Consider the following 23013-nt stretch of genomic DNA (forward strand, 5'->3'; position numbering starts at 1 on the left):
AAGTCACGAAAGTAATGTAGTGTATTATTTATTTCCAACGAAATTCAACATTTAATCTTGCTTCTGCAGCTACGTACTCCATCTCTTTCATCGTAAAATGCTTTTAAATTTTAAGCATTGGAGGCAAGAATTCGATCAAAATACAATTTCATGAATATTAGCTTTCATTCCTAAAATTACACCGTGTTTCTATGATGAACTCCCAGCAATTTATTCTCCTTCAGTGTCTCGTTGTTATGGAGTATCGTCTAGATATTGAAATTCCCTACATAGGTCAGATAGTCGAGGAATGATGAAGTATAGTTTCTTATTAAATACCTTTTGATATGACAAGGGGCTATCGAGAAGGAGTGGTTACTCAGCTGAGACTTGTCGCCAACACACGCAGACCATCTCATGCAGAGCATTCATAGCAGTCTAGACTCAGCCTCCTGTTCCGGTGACCAGAACATGTAAACGGAGAAGACAGAGGGAGAACAGAGACATATCTGGAGGGGAATTTGCTGGAGTTAATGAGCGACTTGTCAGAGTGCGAACGTCAACCTGGAGGGGCCACGTCATAAAAAAAAGGGAGCTTTAAAGTAGAGCTCCCTCTCGTGGTCCATACTGGGCATATATTTCGTGCCCTTTCCGGCAGAAAAGGGAACTTCTGCGAAAGTAACAGCAGTATAAGAGAAAAAAGGAGGAGTACATTCTTCATGGGAGACGACTGCATATGTACAGAGTGGCTAGTAATTTCCTGTCTTGAGTCATTCGTCACATAATCTTTTCCTGTATCGGTATTCATTTTATTTCCTTTATTGTACTTTCTTACTGATGTACTCGCGGTGTTTACCTTTACGTTGGTAGCAAAATTACAGTCGCGACGCACGTATCATGCAAGTACATAACAACAACACTTTCAGAACTTTATTAATTCCTTAACCGTTATTAGTACGCGTTATTCGTTGTAAAGAACCAACGAATGTTTATCAATAACGTGCAGACAGACAGGATAACAACAGCTTTTGTTAGGTACAGATAATTTTTTTGTTCCTTATTAATTCACTAAGTAAGGAAGTACACAAGCTGTTCAAATAATTTTGCATATGATTGAGATTCCAAAATGGTTTTTTCACTAAACGCGTCTTAATTTGTATCCTCGTTAATTTTTTAAATTCTTGTTACACTATGAATGCACATGAGAATCAATTTATTTAATTGGTTACTTCAACTGTGGTCAAAGATGTATGCAAGTATGAAGACGGCGTGTGATGCTGTGATCAACGAATCTGTATCCAGTATGAAGAGTCTCATTTCTTCAATGTTACGTAATTAGTTGTTAAAGCTACTAATGAAGTTAAATTACTGACGAATGGCTGTATGATTACAGGTTCCAGTACAGTTTGCAATGTACGCAGAACAATTTATGGTGATATGTGATATGATATGCTCACAGACATCAGTTTCATTAATATAGGATCGCTGACTCAGTTTATATGCAAGTAAATAGTCGATCATTCTTTCATTGATTATTAACTAGACTCCATCCGAGCTGTACCTGCGTTGTTTATGTAGATAGAGTATCTTCCAAATCCTAACAGTCGTCCCAGTGAACAAGTGTAGCACATCTTAAAATGCAGTCGTAGTAATTTTTACACATAACACATCAACTTCCGATAGTCTGTTCTCAGTTTACATCAATTTCCACATGAGTAATTAATTCTTAGTGGAATGTAACTTTTTGTATTTCTAGCTTGTCGTACTGCCAACTAGCAAAACCTGTCTTTCTCCACTCAGCTGGTCTTCAGTTGTCTCGCTCTCCTTGTTCTCCTCATTTTACATTCATTTTAATTTATACTGGCATAGAATATTATACATACAGTACATTACATCTAAGTTTACGAGTGAGATATAACATAGATAACATAAATAAAAGAAAGAGGAAACAATAAATAATCACCCAAAAAAATCTCGTCGCAAGTGTTCCTACGACCACCAATGAAAGAATTGTTACTGTTATACGCTTCAATTGTTTTATTGCTAGAAGCACTGCTACTAACTAGCGTAATAGTACAGAGCACATGCCCGCGGAAGGCAAAGGTCCCGAGTTCGAGTCTAGGTCCGGCACACAGTTTTAATCTGCTAGGAAGTAGCATAATAGTGTCTTACCATAAGTTCATTTAGGAAAATAAACGTTTTTTATTCAGCCTTCTGTAAGCAAGAATGTAATCTTTGCATTTTTTGCATTAAACGGGTTAATGGAGGATGAGCCTTAAATAGATCATGACCCTTGAGAACGTCATCTCCTCATTGATTCGTCGAAATATAGCCTGAAATCTGTTTAACCTCACAATGTAAACCAAAAACGGTGCATTTCAGTCATTCACTCAGTTTCAGTCAAACAGACCCAGAATGTGGCAACAATTTGATGACAATTTTAAGCTTAATAAAATTTGTCTAAATTGGTAAATACGAGCGAATGTGAAGCATATAGCTATTTTAGTTGGGCTGCACAGAGGTTACACAAAGTACTGCGATTTCTTTATGCTTATGGGACAGTATAGCTACAGAGCAACATTTTTTTAAGGAAGGCTTCCACAAAAGGATACCTTATGAGCCTGGCGAAAGCAATTTATCTTACACGCTCTTTGCTGATCCCAGGAATGTGCTTACTTCCTCATCCCCTTCAGATAAACTATGTTGTTGTTGTTGTGGTCATCAGTCCTGGGACTGGTTTGATGCAGCTCTCCACGCTACTCTATCCTGTGCAAGCTTCTTCATCTCCCAGTACGTACTGCTGCTTACATCCCTTGGAATCTGCTTAGTGTATTCATCTCTTGGTCTCCCTCTACGATTTTTATCCTCCACACTGCCCTCCAATACTAAATTGGTGATCCCTTGATGCCTCAGAACATGTCCTACCAATCGATGCCTTCTTCTAGTCAAGTTGTGCCACAAACTCCTCTTCTCCCCAATCCTATTCAGTACCTCCTCATTAGTTATGTGATCTACCCATCTAATCTTCAGCATTCTTCTATAGCACCACATTTCGAAAGCTTCTATTCTCTTCTTTTCCAAACTAGTTATCGTCCATGTTTCACTTCCATACATGGCTACACTCCATACATATGCTTTCAGAAACGACTTCCTGACCCTCAAATCTATACTCGATGTTAACAAATTTCTCTTCTTCAGAAACGCATTCCTTGCCATTGCCAGTCTACATTTTATATCCTCCCTACTTCGACCATCATCAGTTATTTTTCTCCCCAAATAGAAAAACTCCTTTACTACTTTAAGTGTCTCATTTCCTAATCTAATTCCCTCAGGATCGCCCGACATAATTCGACTACATTCCATTATCCTCGTTTTACTTTTGTTGATGTTCATCTTATATCCTCCTTTCAAGACACTGTCCATTCCATTCAACTGCTCTTCCAAGTCTTTTGCTGTCTATGGCAGAATTACAATGTCATCGGCGAACCTCAAAATTTCTGTTTCTTCTCCCTGGATTCTAATACCTACTCCGAATTTTTCTTTTGTTTCCTTTACTGCTTGCTCAATATACAGATTGAACAACATCGGGGAGAGGCTACAACCCTGTCTCACTCCCTTCCCAACCACTGCTTCCCCTTCATGTCCTTTGACTCTCGTAACTGCCATCTGGTTGCTGTACAAATTGTAAATAGCCTTTCGCTCCCTGCATTTTACCCCTGCCACGTCCAGAACATTGTCAAAAGCTTTCTCTAAGTCTGCAAATGCTAGAAACGTAAGTTTGCCTTTTCTTAATCCAGCTTCTAAGATAAGTCGTAAGGTCAGATTTGCCTCACGTGTTCCCACATTTCTACGGAATCCAAACTGATCTTCCCCAAGGTCGGCTTCTACCAGTTTTTCCATTCGTCTGTAAAGAATTCGCGTTAGTAATTTGCAGTTGTGACTTATTAAACTGATAGTTCGGTAATTTTCACATCTGTCAACGCCTGCTTTCTTTGGGATTGGAATTATTAAATTCTTCTTGAAGCCTGAGGGTATTTCGCCTGTCTCATACATTTTGGTCACCAGATGGTAGAGTTTTGTCAGGACTGGCTCTCCCGAGGCTGTCAGTTCTGATGGAATATTGTCTACTCCCGGGGCCTTGTTTCGACTTAGGTCTTTCAGTGCTCTATCAAACTCTTCACGCAGTGTCATATCTCCCATTTCATCTTCATCTACATCCTCTTCCATTTCTATAACATTGCCCTCAAGTACATCGCCCTTGTATAGACCCTCTATATACTCCTTCCACCTTTCTGCTTTCCCTTCTTTGCTTAGAACTGAGTTCCCATCTGAGCTCTTGATATTCGTACAAGCCGTTCTCTTTTCTCCAAAGGTCTCTTTAATTTTCCTGTAGGCAGTGTCTATCTTACCTCTAGTGAGATAAGCCCCTACATCCTTACATTTGTCCTCTAGCCATCTCTGCTTAGCCATTTTGCACTTCCTGTCGATCTCATTTTTGAGACGCTTGTATTCCTTTTTGCCTGCTTCATTTACTGCATTTTTATATTTTCTCCTTTCGTCAATTAAATTCAATATTTCTTCTGTTACCCAAGGATTTCTACTAGCCCTCATCTTTTTACCTACTTCATCCTCTGCTGCCTTCACTACTTTATCCCTCAAAGCTACCCATGCTTCTTCTACTGTCTTTCTTTCCCCCATTCCTGTCAATTGTTCCCTTATGCTCTCCCTGAAACTCTGTACAACCCCTGCTTTAGTTTATCCAGGTCCCATCTCCTTAATTTCCCACCATTTTGCAGTTTCTTCAATTTTAATCTGCAGTTCATAACCAATAGATTGTGGTCAGAGTCCACATCTGCCCCTGGAAATGTCTTACAATTTAAAACCTGGTTCCTAAATCTCTGTCTTACCACTATATGATCTATCTGATACCTTTTAGTATCTCCGGGATTCTTCCATGTATACAACCTTCTTTTATGATTCTTGAACCAAGTGTTAGCTATGATTAAGTTATGCTCTGCGCAAAATTCTACGAGATGGCTTCCTCTTTCATTTCTTACCCCCAATCCACTTTCACCTATTGTGTTTCCTTCTCTCCCTTTTCCTACACACGAATTCCAGTCACCTATGACTATTAAATTTTCGTCTCCCTTCACTCTCTGAATAATTTCTTTTATCTCATCATACATTTCATCAATTTCTTCATCATTTGCAGAGCTAGTTGGCATATAAACTTGTACTACTGTAGTAGGCGTGGGCTTCGTTCAAATGGTTCAAATGGCTCTGAGCACTATGGGACTCAACTGCTGAGGTCATTAGTCCCCTAGAACTTAGAACTAGTTAAACCTAACTATCCTAAGGACATCACAAACATCCATGCCCGAGGCAGGATTCGAACCTGCGACCGTAGCGGTCTTGCGGTTCCAGACTGCAGCGCCTTTAACCGCACGGCCACTTCGGCCGGCGTGGGCTTCGTGTCTATCTTGGCCACAACAATGCGTTCGCTGGCTGTTTGTAGTAGCTTACCCGCATTCCTATTGTTTTATTTATTATTAAACCTACTCCTGCGTCACCCCTATTTGATTTTGTATTTATAACCCTGTATTCACCTGAGCAGAAGTTTTGTTCCTCCTGCCACCGAACTTCACTAATTCCTACTATATCCCACTTTAACCTATCCATTTCCCTTTTTAAATTTTCTAACTTAGCTGCCCGATTAAGGGATTTGACATTCCACGCTCCGATCCGTAGAAAGCCAGTTTCTTTCTCCTGATAACGACGTCCTCCTGAGTAGTCCCCGCCCGGAGATCCGAATGGGGGACTATTTTACCTCCGGAATATTTTACCCAAGAGGACGCCATCATCATTTATCCATACAGTAAAGCTGCATGCCCTCGGGAAAAATTACGGCCGTAGTTTCCCCTTGCTTTCAGCCGTTCGCAGTACCACCACAGCAAGGCCGTTTTGGTTAGCGTTACAAGGCCAGATCAGTCAATCATCCAGACTGTTGCCCCTGCAACTACTGAAAAGGCTGCTGCCCCTCTTCAGGAACCACACGTTTGTCTGGCCTCTCAACAGATACCCCTCGGTTGTGGTTGCACCTACGGTACGGCTGTCTGTATCACTGAGGCACGCAAGCCTCCCCACCAACGGCAAGGTCTATGGCTCATGGGTGGGAGATAAACTATGACTGATTAAAAACTTTCTGAGTTGCGGATGGTGTATATGCGATACATGAAATATGTGTCTGAACATTTCCCTACACTCAGTGAAGCTAAATTGAAGAAAGAAGTTCCCACGGGGCCAGAAAAGTGGTAAGTTACTCGGAATTAAATGAGAGTGAGCCACAAGAAAAGAGCATGTTGAATGTAAGCCATCTGTGAAGGTAGTTAAAGACTTTCTTAGCCAACATACGGGTAAATATTACAAATGTCTCAATGAAACCCACAGAGTATCGAATGTCTCTAAAACTACAATCCTTCCATACATAACAGGACTATTATTTTTCTGAAACCGTAGGACAAGCTACTGACGAGCAAGATGAAATGTTTTACCAAGACAGTAGAACAACTGAAACCAGATACCAGCACCAGTAAGACTGAGCTATGAAACGGAATTACTGCTGCTTTTAGGAAGAAGAACTTTAGCATCATATAAGAGAAAGAAATGAAAAAATGCTTTGGAACATAAAGGTATTTATAATTTTGTATTTGCTTTTTTTAATGATTTGGGTGAGTTAAGAATATTTACTACTTAGTGCTTCCTAAAAATGTTGTTTGCTCAGAATGTTGTCAGCAGTTGTCAAAACACTCAAATTTACTTGAAGCTGAGATGTATAGGTATGGAGGAAGTTTATGGCTCATATTTATATTTAAGAAGGCAAAAACGTAGGAAATAATTAGGTGTAGGTGTCAGAAAAGTATTTCTTTAGTAGATTAGTGTTACTATTATCATTATGATTATATAATGGTTGGTAGAAATGTACAAATTGTAATAGTGACTCAGTAATGTCTGGTCAGATGTGGAAGAGGACCTGAAGGCTATAGTCTTGTCAGGTGAAAGAAATGCATAAACATATGAATATACACTGAGTCATGTAAGGAATAGAATTTTGTCATTTTGAGAGAGCTGAAGGGCGATCTGTTTAATTATTAAAAACCATTCAACAGCTAAGATCGCATAAAACATTTTTTTATGGAAGACAACCTGTTTCAATAGACCAGGATATTATCTTCAGGTCGTAGATTTTTTTAAATTGTAAAACATGTTCATTTTCCGCTGACCTCACACACAAGATGTCAAGTTGATAGAAAACAGCACATTATGAAAGGTTTGCATTCGCTAAAATACTTAAAAAAACATAAATCACCTTGTGCAATAAACTGTGTTAATATACATATTGCTCACAGTTGCTTGTTGCATCATACAAACGCTATATATAAAAGCACAATTGTTGGTAGCAATGACAAACCTTTCATAATGTGCTATTTTTAACCACTTCACATCTTGTGCGTGAGTTCACCGTAAAATGAACAAGCCTTACAAGAAAAAAGATTTTAAGACCTGTCGATGACAGCATAGTCTGTTAACACCGGTTGTCTTAAACAAAAAAAAAGATGCTATCTCGGCTGTTGAACGGTTTTTAACAGCTAAGGAAGTACAGAAAATACTCGACCGATTATTTTACAAATGTGTCACCAAATTACTGCAAGTGAAAATGGAGAGATTACCGACATATGGTATGGTAGGAGAGGAAACGTCGGGCAGGAGGACTGTATAATTACCTAAATCTTACTATGATAATCACTGTGTATACATACGGCATTTCTAGAACTATAGGACCACCCCCAGGCCATTACCAGCACCTAACATGCTTTTAGATGTGGAGATATTGACGTTGATATTAATAACTGAATATGTCTGGTTGGTATGCGTGGCTGTTACGTTGTTATTTTTGTGATTTCCTATGTATTCATAGGTCTTTTATAGATTTAACCTCAGATAACTTTACTTGGTCACCCCATTGTAAATATCTGAAGATGGAAACAGTGTAGCGGCAGCTGCCGCGCAAAGAGGACGCGGAGCGGAGCAGCAGCAGCACTTGTGTAATGGACTGCAAGTTAATTTAGTCTTTGTTTTTTCTCACGTTCTTCTGCAGATAAGTACGTACGTTATTGTCGCGTAAGTCTTGTGATTATCCTTGTGTAGGGCGCCTTCCTAGTGTAAATTTTCCCGTCGCCAGAAACTGCGTCACGCTGCATAGTTTTAATTTTTTGCTAGCAGAGAGCACACAGTTTAGATCAGTGCATTCTAGTTTGAATAGTTGTCTCGATTTGTCTCGTGCAGTAATTGTTCGACCGTCGGAGGGGGGGGGGCTTCTAATAACAGGTATCGGTAAATACATCAATTTCAGTAGAGAAATTTATTTCTGTTTAATAGGTAACGGTCTCAGAGTACCGTGAGAAGTCTGTTACTTTATTATCCTTCGTTATATTTTCAAACTCTGTAGCGCCATTTGAGACCTTATGTCTATTTTATACACAGTACGATATGGCTAGGGAATGTGCTAGTGAGCGGACACAAAGAGCGTTGGCTGCTGTCCGTAAATAGCTGGACGTTGCTTTGGCTTCCGTCGACAATCTGCTAGCTAATGCTCAATGTTGCCGTGACGTCGGGGCGCCAGACCTTTGACACATTCGGTGCCACTGGAATCCCCTGGTGACTCGGACGTCGCTGCGGCTTCTAATAAGCAACATTTGACCGGTCCGCCCTCCTTCCAGAGTCGGTGGCAGACAGTGGTGGCTTCGCGTGTCACTGGGCGGAAGGCGAAAGAGGGAGCAGGCCGTGCGTGCGGCTCCCTACGTCTTACTAACAGGTACGAGGTGCTAACCAGTGCTGATGATTGAGCCAGCACAGGATGCCTCTCCTGTTGGGACAGCGGTCAGATCGCCTCAGGCACCTATGGCACATTTAGTCTGGATCCAACTCCCCTGTTTCTGTTTCGAAAACATAGTGACAGCGTTACGTAAGACCGCTCGCTCACAAGTGACTGTGTTTCCCTCGATTGTGCGCACGCCGGTGACGTGGGACGGGCGAGTCCATTTGCTACGAGGTGAGGTAGGCATGTCAACAACGTGTGCTATCAGCGACAATAGTAGATTCCATTGCATAGTGTCTCCTCAGCTGTGTTGCCACTATTTAAATTCCAACCTACGTATTTAGAGACTGGCCCTTCTAAATGAACACCACTGGAGGTGCTGGAAGTGCCACACGGTGGCGTTGACGCAGCGCTGTGCTGGATCTATGAAACAAATGAGACGCACGTAGCAGCTCTGTCTGAGGAATAGCAGCAGCAGCGTTTTCCATGTCCTGCAGTAGCTCTTCCAGTGTGTGATATTTATTTGAGTACACTGACTCTTCTATTTGCCCCACAGTTAAAAATTACAGGGGGAGAGATCAGGAGATCGAGGTGGCCGGGAGACTGCACTGCCTCTCCTCATTGTCCCTCACTGACCTTTCCTTGCAGAACACCTTAGCGTTCACTCGTGACGAGGTTGTCAAGTCGGTGATTGCTCTTGCTCCATCTTACTGAAAATATCCGTACAGCCGCTCAACTTCCATGAATTGATTCATCTATGGTTTAAACAGTTTCTGTATGTTCATCTTTCCACAGATGATTGCAGGGCATCTGCTGTTCTTCACATAAGTCACGTCAGACAGCCTTCACCAGTCTAAGTTTCTAAATCGTTATTTTATTGGGATACCAATTACGGCGATATATTACACCATCTTCAGGCACCCTGGACGTATAAGAAGATTCCCACCTCGGTCCAGTCAAAATAAGAGCCAGCATTCAATGACTGCTATCCATACATTTTTGGCACACCGATCATTTCTGTGGTCGCTGTCCAAAAAATGTACGGATAGCAGTCATCAATAGTAACGTCATATTTCCGAGTAAAGTTAAACATCGGAAAATTATTTTTCTACTCGCGTATGAGACATATGAACAGAATCAATAACAGACGGTATTTTTAAACAATATTCACTCGAAATAAGAATTATGCCTAGCTTCATTGTTTCTGTGCTTGCAGTGCAAACGGCAGGCACGATCTGCAAAAAAAAATTCGGTAACTGCTTATGTTCCAAGATCACACACATACTCTCTTGCTTTCAAATCAATTGCAAAATGACTTCACGAAACATGGTGAATAAGAGTTCAGCTTGCTACTGCAGGGGCGGTAAATAACGTGCCATAGTCTCTTTATGTTTCTTCTGTCTCTTTCGTAGATAGGATATTTGAGCAGTCTGTTATACTGTAGACAAGGGTGTAGTGAAGATGGCAAGATGTCGCCACTTAAACAATTCTTAACGCATGATGACAAACGCATGACCATGTATAATGACCTCAATGTCGACAGGACGTTAGACCCCGATCTTCCCCTAATCACGCGAGTCCTAGGTTACATTAGAATTTCTCAATCTGAGGCCAGAATTATCTAAGGTAGATCCTCAGTATCGCAGAAACTATGGTGGTTCGACAGGCACATCCCAATGAGCAGGACGATCACAGTGTTTGACATCACGCCGCCCCCGCAAAGACATACGGGACGATGGACCGTCTGCTGTGAGCTACACACCTCCAGTTTGAATGTGGGGCCGTAGTAAGCCTTTCCTAACGGGACCTTATTGACAGAAACATAGCGTATAGGCTTCAGCAACGGAAGAGACACCCGCCACTGATTTCAGATCCAGTGCCTTCCCATGTCTTTTGGCTATATGTGTACAACGGAAACCCGCAGACAGAATTACTTCTCTAACAACCACAGTAGACAAAAAGTTAGTCACCCATAGACAGGGGATATCGTCGTAATATCTCTAATATCGCCTCTACTCTTGATAACCGTTTCATTTCGGAGGAAGATTGTCCACGAAGACTATGCAAATGTAGAAAAGGTACAGGGAAATAAAAAACAGTAAACAGATATTTTGGTACTGATTTTATTACCCATCTTCAGTACAAAGGTACGTCGAACCATTGATACTTAGGCATCGCAGACTCATCCAGCTGATATTCCAGACACCTGGAGCGGATTATTCTAGAAACACAAAAGCAGGTGTGTTAGATAAAATTAAAATAATATCAGATTACAAGAAGAAATATCATTCCTAAAAATTATTTCACACATTTACCATAAAATATTACAGTTTTGTCTTATATTACATTAAAAGGTATACAGAGGAATATCAAAGTACGTTTTTCAGAGTCCATTGTGTCACATTCTCAATAAAAAATTCAGTGGTAAGATTTATTTCTCGAATCGGATACCTATCTTTATATGGATACTTCTTTAAAATTTATAGGGGAATATGAGCTATAATCGAGTAGCTAAGAAAAAGTCTAGATAACAATGACAATTTTCTCTGTTGGGACTTCAAATTTATTTCGGTGAAAGATAACTAAGGCATGAACAACATATATGAAATACGAGGTCATATTTTTGGTGGTTTAAATTATATTTAATATAACTCAGCACTGTGTAGTGTGCGGTTATTCCCCAACCTTGGGGCAGAAGCAGGTATTCTGTGGCCACAAATGGGCAATGCTACATCTCCCGTCTGGTGAATGCGACACACCGACACTCACGTAAGTCATCTTAAATCCACACTGTTCAGTCCTCATGGTCCTACTTCTCACACTTTCTGTACTTTAGCCAGTCATTCGATTTTCTTGTGAAACAGCAGCTCTTTACAAAGAAGATCTGTTTGCCTGACACGACTTCAGATTCTTCTGGCTCTTTTCCGTTGTCTAGAAACGGAGTCCTTCAACAACTTTTTAACCTGCTGGGCAGATGCTTTTGTCGCACTTAGTTCATTTTAGTGGGGAGACTCGGTGACCACAGCAAATTTTCCTCTCCGCTTGGATGATGATGGCCTCTCGTAATGAGAAACTGGCGTTACACTCTGCGGTGATACAGTGAATGAAGACTGTGTCAGCATACCGGTCAACGGACCGGGATGTGGAGAGGAAGCAGTATATGACTCGGTTGTGTTCTGGGAATTTGGCATTATTCTTTCTGTTGTAACTGACGATGCAAATTTCTCTCTTTTGCATTAAGAGGGAAGACACCAGACTTTTTAAAACCAGACTGGTAATTTTGCATTGTTGCTGTTCTAGTATATGCAAGTCAGAACAATTGAGCTATTTGGAGGCGCGCGGGGTAGCCGCGCGGTATAAGGCGTCTTGTAACTGTCTGCGCGACTCCCCCCGTCGGATGGTCAAGTCCACCCTCGGGCATTGGTGTGTGTGTCGTCCTTAGCGTAAGTTAGTTTAACTTAGATTAAGTATTGTGTAGCGCTTAGGGACCGATGACCTCAGCAGTTTGGTCGCGTAAGACCTTACCACAAATTTCAATTTTTTTGAGCTATTTGGTTCTGGGTTGCCACTCTTCCCGGATGGCTGTTAAGCCACGTCTTAATTTCCTGGCCATATCTATATCTACATCTACGTGATAACTCTGCTATTCACAATCAAGTGCCTGGCAGAGGGTTCAACGAACCACCTTCAAGCTGTCTCTCTACGGTTCCACTCTCGAACGGCCCGCTGGAAAAGCGAACACTTAAATTTTTCTGTGCCAACGCTGATTTCCCTTATTTCATCGTGATGATCATTTCTTCCTATGTAGGTGCCAACAGAATATTTTCCCCGGAGGAGAAAACTGGTAACTGAAATTTCATGAGAAGATTCCGTCACAACGAAAAACGCCTTTGTTTTTATGATTGCCACTCCAATTCACGTATCATGTCTGTCACACTGTCTCCCCTAGTTCGCCATAATACAGAACGAGCTGCCCTTCTTTGTACTTTTTCGATGTCATCCGTCACTCCCACCTGATGCGGACCCTACATCGCACAGCAATACTCCATAATACGGTGGACAAGCGTGGTGTAAGTAGTCTCTTTAGTAGACCTACTACACTTTCTAAGTGTTCTGCCAGTGAATTGCAGTCTTTGGTTTGCCCTACCCACAACATTGTCTATGTGAACGTTACAATTTAGGTTATTTGTAATTGTAATCCCTAAGTATTTAGTTGAATTTACAGCCTTCAGATTTGTGTCAAATTTAGTCGATTTCTTTTAGTATTCACATAACTTCACACTTTTCTTTATTCAGGATCAATTGCCACTTTTCGCATCACACAGATATCTTTTCTAAATCATTTTGCAATTCGTTTTGGTCATCTGATGACTTTACGAGACGGTAAATGACAGCATCATCTGCAAAATATCTAAGACGGCTACTCAGATTGTCTCCTATGTCGTTATTATAGATCAGGACCAACAGATTGCCTATAACACTTCCTTTGGGAACACCGGATATTAATTCTGATTTACTCAATGACTTTCCGTCTATTACTGCGAACTGTGATCTTTGTGATGGAAAACCACGAATCCAGTCACACGACTGCGGCGAAATTCCATAGGCACGCAGTTTGGTTAGAAGACGCATGTCAGTAACGGTGTCGAAATCCTTCTGGAAATCTAAAAATATAGAACCAATTTGATATCCCCTGTCGACAGCACTCATTACTTCACGAGTATAAAGAACTAGTTGTGTTTCACAAGAACGATATTCTCTGAATCCGTGCTATGTGTCAATAAATCGTTTTCTTCGAAGTAATTTATGTTCGAACACAGAATATGTTCCAAAACCCTACTGCAAATCGACGTTAGTGATATGGGCCTGTAATTCAGCGGATTACTCCTATTTGCCTTTTTGTGTATTGGTGTGACTTGAGCAATTTTCCCGTCTTTAGGGACGGAACTTTCTGTGAGCGAGCGGTTGTACATAACTGCTAAATGTGGAGCTATTGCATCTGCATACTCTGAAAGGAACCTGATTGGTATACCATCTGGACCGGAAGCCTTGCCATTATTAACTAACTTAATCTGCTTTGCTACACCGAGGATATCTACTTCTATATTTCTCATCTTGGCAATTGTTCTTGATTGGAATTCAGGTATATTTACTTCGTCTTCTTTGGTGAAGGAGTTTCAGAAAACCGTGTTTAATAACTTTGCTCTAGTGGCACTATCATCAGTGACTTCACCGTTGTTATCGCGCAGTGAAGGTATTGATTGTGTCTTGCGACTGATGTGCTTTGTGTATGACCAGAACCTCTTTGGCTTTTCTGCCACGTTCCGAGACAGTGTTTCGTTGTGGAAATTATTAACAGCATCTCGCATTGAAGTACGCGCTATATTTCGAACTTCTGCAAAACTTCGTAAATCTTGGAGATTTTGTGTTCTTTTTTCGTTGCTTGTGTAACAGCGATCTGACCCGTTTTGTGTACCATGGGGGATCAGTACCATCACTTATTAATTCATGTGATGTACATCTCTCAACTGCCGTCGATGCTATCTCTTTTGAAATCACTCCACACCTTTTCTACGCTTATATGATCAGATCGGAAGGAGTGAAGACTGTCTCTTAAAAAGGCATTAAGAGCATTTATATCAGTTTTTTAATATGTATACTTTTCTTTTCTTTTTGATGGTTGCAGGTGTTACGGCATTCAGCGTAGCAGCAACTGCCTTGTGGTCGCTAATCCCTGTGTTCGTCATGATACTCCCTATTCGTCCAGGATTATTTGTTGCTAATAGGTCAAGTATGCTTTCTCAACCCTTCACGCTTCGAGTGGGCTCGTGAAGTAATTGTTAAAAATAATTTTCTGAGAAAGCATTCTGTACAATTTCGAATGATGTTTTATGCCTGCCACCGATTTTAAACGTATAATTTTTGCAGCAAATCGAGGGTAGACTGAAGTCACCACCGACTATAACTGTATGATTGGGGTACCTATTAGAAATCAGACTAAAGTTTTCTTTGAACTGCTCAGCAACTATATCTTCTGAGTCGGGGAGTCGTTAAAAGATCCACTTAATAGTTTAGTCCGATTGTCAACTATAGCCTCTACCCATACTGTTTCGCAGGAACTATCTACTTCAATTTCACTACATCGTAAACTACTTCTGACAGCAATAAAAACTCCACCATCAACTGTATTTAATCTATCCTTTCTGAACACTGTTAGTTCGTTAGAAAAAAATTCTGCTGAGCTTATTTACGGCTTTAACCAGCTTTCTGTATCTATAATTATCTGAGCTTCAGTGTTTTCTATTAGGGCTTGTACCTCTGGTTCTTTCCCAACACAGCTACAAGAATTTAAAACTACAATACCGATAGTTTCTACAACTACCTTACTGTGTTTTACCTGCCCTCTTTTAGACTGACGCCCTTTCTGTGGTTTTCTGAGACCCTCTAACCTAAAAAACCGCCCAGTCCCTTCCAGACAGCCCCCAGTACCCGTGTAGCAGCTTCCTGAGTGTAGTGGACTCCTGACCTACACTGCTAGCCACCATAAATGCAACACCCTGAAGGAAGCATCCGAACCAAGTGAAATTTACACCATGGGTTTGCAGCGATGAGATATGCAACTGATTAGAATTTCAGCGCAGACGCACATCACACGCGCCTGTGGCGCCACCTCATAGCGCCATTTAAGGCTTGGCGATTTCGACGAGTGTACGTTCGGCACGTGTGTTTACCTTGTGTTTGTTTCGCAAGACGATCAGTTATGCCTCGTAGACAACAGCGAACATCGTTTGATGAAGTATCCGAGTTCGACAGAGGAAGAATAGTGGCTTACCGAGATTGTGGATTATCATACAGAGAAATCGCTAGTCGTGTTGGACGAAACCAAATAACTGTAATGCGGATATGTGACCGTTGGATGCAGTAGGGTACGACGGACCGACGTGGTCGATCGCATTCACCTCGGTGCACCACTGCACGTGCTGATAGGCAAATTGTGCGCATGGCAGCGACGGATCGCCCAGTGACATCCCGAACCATGGCACAGCACATTGCGTCTGTAACGCATCATCCAGTGTCTGCGCGTACCATTCGACGCCATTTACAGCAGAGTGGTCTGTCCGCAAGACGTCCATTGCTTCGGCTACCATTGACGCAGAACCACAGACGTCTCCGTCGCCAATGGTGTGATGACAGACGGATGTGGACGGCAGAATGGAATGACGTTGTCTTTACTGACGAGACACGCTTCTGTCTGCAGCACCACGATGGTCGGATTCGAGTGTGGAGACACCGTGGAGAGAGGATGCTGGACAGCTGCATTATGCACCGCCACACTGGTCTTCCACCGGGTATTATGGTATGGGGCGGTACTGGATATTACTCTCGCACGCCCCTAGTACGCATTGCCGGTACTTTAAATAGCCGGCGCTACATATCCGAGGTTCTGGAGCCAGTTGTCCTTCCTTACCTTCAGGGCTCGGCCACAGCCATATTTGAACAGGATAATGCGCGACCACACGTGGCACGCATTGTACAAAGGTTCTTTGTCAATAACCAGATTGAATTGCTTCCCTGGCCGACTCGCTCTCCGGATCTTTCGCCGATAGAAAACATGTGGTCCATGGTTGCTCAACGAGTGACCCAGATTACATCCCCAGCTGCCACACCAGATGATCTTTGGCGACGTGTGGAAGCTGCTTGGGCTGCTGTACCCCAGGAACACATCCAACGTCTCTTTGACTCAATGCCGAGACGTGTGGCAGCGGTGATCTCCAACAATGGCGGCTACTCTGGCTACTGATTCTGGCAGGAACCACATGTCACAGACGTCTGTAAACGTAATCATTTGATACTTGGTCAACATGTTATCTACAAAATAAATTTTGTTGTGCTACCTCTTGTCTTTCTTGGTGTTGCATTTACGGTGGCCAGCAGTGTATTAAGCGGAACAGGGAAACCCACCACCCGATGCCGCCAGAGTCTCTGATTCAGACCTACTCGGCTCTGCACCAAAAAACCACAGTCAGTTCTGTCAACTGTGCTGCAGATGATGAGCTCCGCCTCAATCTCGCTAGCAAGACTGGCATCTTTTACCATTTCCGCTATCCGCCCGAAACCAGACAGAATCTCCTCCGATCCAAAGCGACACACGTCATTGGTGCCGACTTGAGCCACCACCTGCAGCTGGCTGCACGCTGTAGTCTTCATGACATCCGGAAGCACCCTTTCCAAATCTGGAATGACACCCCCCGGTATGCACAAGGAGTGCACGCAGGCTTCCTTCCCCTCCTTGGCAGCCATGTTCCTAAGGGGTCCCATTGCCAGCCTAACGTTGGAGCTCCCAGCAAACCTACCCTCTATGATTGTCCAGACTTTGCGGGCCGAGAAGCTTCCTCTGGACCAGGGTGGACGATTGCATCCGGCTCAGAGACTTCGTCAGCCACAGATAACGCCAGAAACCTGTTCGTCAAAAGAATCATGGAGGCCCTACGTTCGGCCCCTCGGCAACTCTTTCGCAGCCTGACAAACTTTGGAATGACCTCCCATTCGATAAAGCGCTTATGGCTCCATTTCAAATGTAAATATACCTCTTCAATAAGAAATAATTAATCAAACTATTGGTGACAATAATAACAAGAAAACTGGCGCAAAATAACTATAAATTCTGTATTTAATTATTAAATAGTAGTTATTAAAACGTAAGTAGCGTACAGTTTAAAGTTTATATTTCACACATGTAAGTTAACTTTAACGAAACCATGTAGTAATATCAGGTAGTACCCCAGAACTGCACCTTATCTGTAAAATTCCTTGTGTGTAAGACATATGTTCCCAAATATTCTTAATAGTATTGTACATTGAGCTCCTAGTTTCATGTTGTAATATGATGGTATAAGTTCCATACTGAACACAAAATATCACAAAGTACGATTCACAACGGTAAAAATCCTACAAACTGATTTGCTCAGCAACAACCCTTTGACACTATCAAGCCTCATGGTCATACTGAAGTTGCCGGCTGTCTTTATGGTCTAACGGCCAAAAGGCAATGTTGCCAACTCGTAAAGACAGATATGAGGGTTCCCTGTTCTACAACCTTACCCGATTCCACCTTAGCTTCCACTATGAGAAATATTTGCTACAAGTAGCGACTACTGAACGTGTAACTACCCAGCCAGTCGCAGAAGTTTCGTGACTGGATGAATAAAATTATAGGGAAAAGTTAAAATGGTGATTTCAATGCTTCAGGTTTTCCACCTAGTCTCCCCACACTTGAATACAAAGAGATGAACGTTCATAAATGGTTCAAATGGCTCTGAGCACTATGGGACTTAACTTCTGACGTCTTCAGTCCCCTAGAACTTAGAACTACTGAAACCTAACTAACCTAAGGACATCACACACATCCATGCCCGAGGCAGGATTCGAACCTGCGACCGTAGCGGTCACGCGGTTCCAGACTGAAGCGCCTAGAACCGCTCGGCCACACCGGCCGGCCCTTCATACAACCCCACAAAATTGTTGTTCTTCAACTGCTCCGCTAAATTGGCTAGAATATCCGTTATGTTGTCAAAGCGTTGACCTTGCACGGGAAATTTCTGCACTCCGTCGCTTTGTGTTAGGTTCATATTTATAACACCTAGTCTCACACGTCCAGTACTTAGTATTGCCTAAAAAATGGACATCTGAGGTCATCAGTCCCCTAGAACTTAGAACTACTTAAACCTAACTAACATAAGGACATCACACACATCCATGCCCGAGGCAGGATTCGAACCTGCGACCGTAGCGGTCGCGCGGTTCCAGACTGACGCGCCTAGAACCGCACGGCCACTCCGGCCGGCCTTTAGTATTGCCTGCTCAAAACTGTCTGATCCAGTTCCCGTCTCTTTTTTACAGTGTTGTTAGTTCAGGCTGCCACCGTAGTGATAGCGCTGACGTGTCATATACCCCATTAATAACACCAGTCTCTGAACTTTTTGGCTGGACGGTGCAATGCTACTAGCGTTTCGATCGGAGCTCTACTAATGCAGTTTATGCACATAAATTTCTTTCCTGCTACCATTTCACTGAAAGAAAGGGCTGGTATTTAAGCTCATACGAAATTTCAAGCCTTTAAGAACGTTCTGTGGTTTCTGTTATTTGTTGTGCGGTGCCACAATTTCTACAGAATGGCGCTGCTGAAAAGTGCAAATCCTCTTTAAATTTTTTCAGTGCTAGGATAATGAAGATCATAATGATCCAGGACTTAATTGTAAACAAAACCAATCCGTGTTTTAACTATGTGGTGCTGAATAACACTGTGGTATTATTCGTATATTCATGATGCTCTTCGTTCGTTCCGGGCCTACATTAGCGTTGCACTGCTGCTTGGTATTTTTGGTGTCTACTGGAAGAGTCTGCAGTGGTGAAACGTCTCACTGTGTTACATATACAAAAAACACATATTTTGTCATGATTAAATGGATATTTACAAACAGTGTGTGGATCATAGTGAAATAAACCACCATACAAACACATGTTCTGTTACAGGTAAACGTTGGTATGTTTAATTGTTGTTCGATCTCTAAATAGTATTTGAGATGGATCTAGGTTATATTGGACTCTTGCTACAGAGAAAATTAGGAAGCCTGAGTGAGTCCATGTCGCAAAAGATTACTATTTCTCGACTGACACATGCTTCCACGGAGATGACAAGCGATTACGCTGGAAGGGAAGTTGTAGACGGTACCCAGTATTTCGGTGGGAAATAGCGCAATCCATACCGTTTCTGCGGTGAATGTCCTGACTAAATCAGTGCACAAATTATATGTCTCAGACTATTTTTCTTGAATGACGTTTTACTTCTGCACATTCTGTTTGAGACACTGACAAACTGAAATCTCGAGGTCTGTCGTGAAGGATGTTTCTCAGGTGCTTTGTATGACAGCAGTACATAATATGAGTTTATAGTTGTTCTTTGGCTGTGAAGGAAATTTTACCGAATACCTGTGTCCCTGTCCAGATTTTTGTCTTATTGGAGAAATTGCTGTGTTTTGTTCAGTTCCTGAAGAGATGAGTAATTTGTCTACCAATAGTAATCAACATTCGTGTTTCTTCCAAGAGCAAGTTACTGGACGATGTTGATGTCATTGCACAGAGGAAAAATACGAACAGACGTCATCTAGGCTCTGTCCATTTTCTCTGAGACGTATTTCTGTCCTACTCGATACATCATATACGTAATCCATTATAGGATATAGCAACACAATATAAATATGTAAAAGGACTTGGGATTATGCTCTCCGTGATGTCCGTAAGACAGAAAGTAAACTTTTTACTGAGAAATGAGCCGCGTCATCTTCTATGTTTCCATCTAGTAATTCTCCCATCTTCTCATTTGTGTTCTCCACATTTTCCTATCCTCACCAATTCTGTGGATTCTGGTACACATTTGACTATTGGAATACTTTCAGAATAGGACATCTCAATAAATCCTTTCGCATAGAGGAATTTCTACCATAATTGATACACATGTGGCTTGCTTCCTAGACAAATAATCCAAGCTTGCTTTCATATTACAGAGAGATTTTCAGTCGTTTTACTATCTAACAGAGATTAGTCAAACAAGGTAAGGGTTTGTTCTGGTCTCAGAGCCTTATTTTATCCTCATTTTCACCATTTTTTCCTGCCATAAATTGTTATTCCATACAAATATTTACCAACAAACAAAAGTACATATGCTAAAGACGATTTACCGAGCGAGGTGGGGTAGTGGTTAGACACTGGACTCGCATTCGGGAGGACGACGGTTCAATCCCGCGTCCGGCCATCTTGACTTAGGTTTTCCGTGATTTCCCTAAATCGCTCCAGGCAAATGCCGGGATGGTTCCTTTCAAGGGGCACGGCCGACTTCCTTCCCCGTCCTTCCCTAATCCAATGAGACCGATGACCTCGTTGTCTGGTCTCCTTCCCAAAAACAACACAACCCTAAACACGATTTAAATAATTTTTGGTCTATAAATTGATGAGCGTATACAGCACAAAATGGTAGCCAAAATGCTTCTGCGCAGATTGCGCAACTAAATGGTTCGCACGATTGAGGATGAAGTATAGGTCTGCAATCGTAATTAAACATATGTACAATATTGAAACTAAATGTTCCGTGGCGTGAACCACGAAGATTGAATTTCCTGATGTGCATTTCAAAATGGTGGCCACTTGAAAACGTAGGTACTGGAAATAGCCCGATTTAATTGGATTCAAACGTAAATAAATAACAAACAATATGAAAAACGTACTGTTTATTGAGGTCTGTCTTATTAAATCCAAAACGGCATGCAATTTTACAGGGTTCTTCTTTTTTAAAAAAAATCATTCCAAGCATTTTGACAAACGTTGTCACGAGAAATACACCTTTTAAAGTTGTAAGCGGCCTGTTCGTACGTTGGCAGCGCTATAGACTGTATTAATATCACTGGCAACGTCCTGAGACCTCAGTAAGAGGCTCTGTGGTTCGACGGACTTGCATTTAGCAGTTAGAGGTTAGCAGTTAGCAAGCGCGGTTCGGACGTGTGTCCTTCATGGAGATTTAGTGCTGGTAGCACATGCATTGTAAAATGATGATTGATGTATTTGCTAATGTTTGGGTAGTGAAATTATTGATGATTATTTAATTTTGGGAACTGGATGTCACACGATTAAGATAAAATCTGCTAAATACATCGTTTGATCTTCAACAAAATCTTTCTTTTGCTGAACATACGCCTACTAGTAGTTAGAGCCTATAGTAGTCAGTATCTGTTCATTGAGTCGGCTGCAGTTGCTGCTTGCTGTAGTTCGTGTTATGAAGATTTTCTGTGAGGTTAGTGACTAATGTAAAAGCATTGGTTATTGTTATGATTTCTTCAAATTTTGGGGCCATTCTTTTGTGTTAATTATTTGGAGTCATGTTGTCATTTTAGAGCAGTCAGAATGCGTTGCGCTTGTATATTGTGGGTAACAAATGAATAAGTTAAGTTTGAATCGTCCTTGTGGGGGAAAATTCTGTAGGCCAGTGAAGTAATGATAAAAATAAGTAACGAGACAGTAGGTTCAGTTGCATTCAGCAGTTCTAGTACAAACAAAGTAGTTTCAAAGTTTCGAATTCGATTTTACTCTTACCATTAATCTGCTGTTCCTGGCCAGCAGAGTAAATGATCATCTTCTTCGAAGGCCTCATTTTCTAAACGGCGAGTTTCTCTAGCTGCAATTCTAGGCTCGGGGCTTGTCTGGAACGAGTGGCAGTACGAACCTTTGAGGCATTTCCCGTCCCTTTTCGTGGCGAATGAGGAAGCCGTGGAGCCGATAAAGACTCCCATGACTATCATGTCAACCAGGATATCCTTAAACCCGTCGTTAAAATGACGCACGCCTGATTGGTAGCAACTATGAGAACTTTTACACTCGAAGACATGTGTTTCGGATCGTAAGTCCAAGATGAATTCCTTGTCGTTCTGGGTATCGGCCTAAGGCATCTCTCCATCACACTGTCGTCAGTCATATGTTGTTACACGTCAGCAATAGTAACTTCCCTCGTCAGTGATGGTTTATGATCAAACGTATCCTGTGTCATCTTCATATCAGCTTGCTTCCATTTACACCAACTTTTAGAACAGTACCCGTGCTGCCGATTCTCATAACAGATTTTTTAATCTCACATTCATCGCAAGCATATACTTGAAACCTCTGGTGGGCAATTACAGAACATATATCGATATTTTATTCGACCCAGAACGTTACAGGGAAAGAGATGTCGATCGGAGTCGCCATGCACCAAACGCCGAGAGTGGCTAGAGTGGGCGTATGCGTGCTCCCATTCAAACATGATTTTGAGGCACAAAGAATTATTCACCGACAAAATTTTTTTGATGTTCTTAATACCATAAAGAGTCAAAATACGCAAAAAACCACTTTTTGAAAACTTCACACCGGGGAACCCCTTAACAAGGGAAAGCCAAGTAAACATGTACGTATACAATCCACTGATGGCTGCATTTGTTTCTGAATTTAACAAGGAATTGAGTGAGAAATGCTGTCTCGAATTTCCCTCTGACTGTCCGTGACGCTGAAATAACCAGCCTAACGTCTTAAGGCAATATTGCTTGTAGAAGGGCCAATGTGAACAGTGTGACGGCGAT

The 23013-nt window shown here is 41.8% G+C and overlaps 1 protein-coding gene across 1 annotated transcript in view; it reads right to left on the minus strand.

Moving 5' to 3' along the window:
* Positions 1-10974: 10974 nt before the first annotated feature.
* Positions 10975-23013, minus strand: part of LOC124545895 (phospholipase A2-like) — an 87540-nt gene continuing 75501 nt past the window's right edge. Inside the window, exon 4 of the mRNA XM_047124854.1 lies at positions 10975-11075. Coding sequence (XP_046980810.1) covers positions 10991-11075 — 85 coding nt within the window. The 3' untranslated portion in view covers positions 10975-10990. The remainder of the gene's footprint in view (positions 11076-23013) is intronic.

The sequence above is a fragment of the Schistocerca americana genome, chromosome 8 (assembly GCF_021461395.2).
Source record: "Schistocerca americana isolate TAMUIC-IGC-003095 chromosome 8, iqSchAmer2.1, whole genome shotgun sequence".
NCBI classification, from domain to species: Eukaryota; Metazoa; Arthropoda; class Insecta; order Orthoptera; family Acrididae; genus Schistocerca; species Schistocerca americana.